The sequence below is a fragment of the Octopus bimaculoides genome, chromosome 5, assembly GCF_001194135.2.
Source record: "Octopus bimaculoides isolate UCB-OBI-ISO-001 chromosome 5, ASM119413v2, whole genome shotgun sequence".
Lineage (NCBI taxonomy): Eukaryota > Metazoa > Mollusca > Cephalopoda > Octopoda > Octopodidae > Octopus > Octopus bimaculoides.
This window is the reverse complement of record NC_068985.1, coordinates 8,319,764-8,321,925: the sequence shown is the minus strand read 5'-3', so window position 1 is coordinate 8,321,925 and position 2,162 is coordinate 8,319,764. Positions and strand designations below refer to the sequence as shown.

Below are 2,162 nucleotides of genomic sequence, written 5' to 3'. Positions count from 1 at the left end.
TTAAGCGATGTAAAGCGTATTTAATCTCCATACCTTCGTTTTATTTGCTTTTTTCATTTTAAATTTGCTTTAACCCTAACCCTAACCCTACGGTTAGGGTTAGGGTTAGGGTTAGGATTAGGGTTAGGGTTAATTGTTTCAGAATCGTTTGTTTATGTAGTCGGCACTTAATGTATATCGGCTGAATGGACGTCAGTGATTGGTTGAAATTACAGAAATACGACAACTTTAACATGGAATAACTTAGGGATTTCTTTTTTTTTAAAAGAAGACTAAGAGAAAAAGATGTTTTATATGACACATTCTACCAGTGTTCCAAGTTTCAAAGTGTTTCGTTAATGAAAAATGTGGCCCCCGTTTTAAAAAAGATCCTAAAAGAATAAATGAATATATACATACATACATGCATACATATATGCATGTATGTAATATAGAGAGAAAATACTTACTATTGACGTTTGCTGCTACCAGTAGAGCGTAAGAGAGCATAATAGCGAGGCATAATATTACGGCCTTCATTTTCAATTGTTCTGTGAAATAGAAAAAATATAATCGATCAGAACTAAAGGAACAAAGTCACGTACATGCTTATTGTGAAAGTTACCACCATCATGACGACCACCTGCTACCACCACCACCACCACCACCGCTGTCTGTACGACTACTACTGCTACTATTATTATTATTATTATTATTATTATTATTATTACTACTACATTATGACTACTGTTACTATGATTAACATCGACCGACCTGCCCTGCTGAATGGTCTGTGAGCCACTTAGAGTTAACATGACGTTATTATATTGCCACTACCACCATCACCACCACCTGAACCATCAGAACTTGTGTCGCTACAGTAACCATAGTTATTGCTCTCGTTACCACCGTTATCACGATGGACTTTTCCATTATTGCTCCTAACTATTTTAAGACCAACACCACAATCACTCGCACCGACTATAGAAAATAACGAGTCCAAGCCACTAACAATCATGAAATCTATGTCCAACATAAATTAGAGGCGCCATCGGCAGGAATTTACAGTAGTAGATTCAGTGTAAATAGTTTTAATGTTATCAAGAAACCTTAATTGTTTAATTACAACATTAAAACGTTGACTACAAATCGTTACGAACGATTCTTCTACAACTATGTCGACATGTTAAAGCCCATGGCTTTGCTGGCGAGATTATAAGAAGATTGAAACATATCAGGAGTTGTCTCCCGTACTTGCCAAACTAATTTACTTCTTTTATTTTTCATTTTTATTTTGTTTTTATTTTTTGTTACTGCATGGCATAATTATTTTTTGGTTAGATTCATAAGGCTTCTTGGATTATTTACATTTACATTAATTTTCCATGCAGACGTCTCTGAAGCATAGTCAGTATATAGTCATGTACGTATTCCTTATAACTGATTCTCTAGTCACCATTTCAGCAAGTGTAGTGTGTCCTTATGCTTTGCTGATAAGGTCATTAAAAAAAAGAAAGGCAGAACATGTCTGAAGTTGACTTTCTTAACGAACATATTAAAAAGCTATTAGTAACATAATATTTTCTTTACGAATGTATAGTTTTAGTTAAATTTTAGCGCTTCTATGATAATTTCCATTATGTTAGGCGACTCTGAATCATTATTATTCTTTAAACACTTAATTTTTTTTTCAACGAGCCACAATATAAATGGACATACACAGACAGCCTTGAGAACAGAGTAAGCCGAGAGTTGCGTATTGTCGAAGGTTATAATCAGTTTCATGAGTAAAATGATTTGCAAGGACGTTATCATTATCCCGTTATATCGTACGTCGAACGGGCGATACAACATTGTAACTGGCCTACGTGGTTGAATTATTCTGTGATCAATATTTAGTTCCTGCTTCACCGATGACATCATTGAGCTTAATTAGTTTCATGATAGGTTTGTTGATCAAGTTAATACAAAGCTAACATGAGAGCCTTCGTGGAGATCATTTGATCTGCTAGAAATTGCAACCGAATAATATGAATCTCACACAACTGGTTTTTAAAAATGTCGAAATTTACAGTCCTACAAGTACAATACCTAAATAAATAAAGACGAGAAGGTGATTTCCAACAATACTATCTATACATACAAAGAAATACAATATACAATCACAAACATATATATATATA

General features: G+C 34.0%; 1 protein-coding gene across 1 annotated transcript in view; it reads right to left on the bottom strand.

Annotated features, from left to right (window-relative positions):
• LOC106877073 (sodium/potassium/calcium exchanger 1-like) overlaps positions 1–2,162 on the bottom strand; it is a 26,103-nt gene that overhangs the window by 6,815 nt on the left and 17,126 nt on the right. Inside the window, exon 3 of the mRNA XM_052968009.1 lies at positions 450–530. Within this exon, the coding sequence (XP_052823969.1) occupies positions 450–530 (81 nt within the window). The remainder of the gene's footprint in view (positions 1–449; positions 531–2,162) is intronic.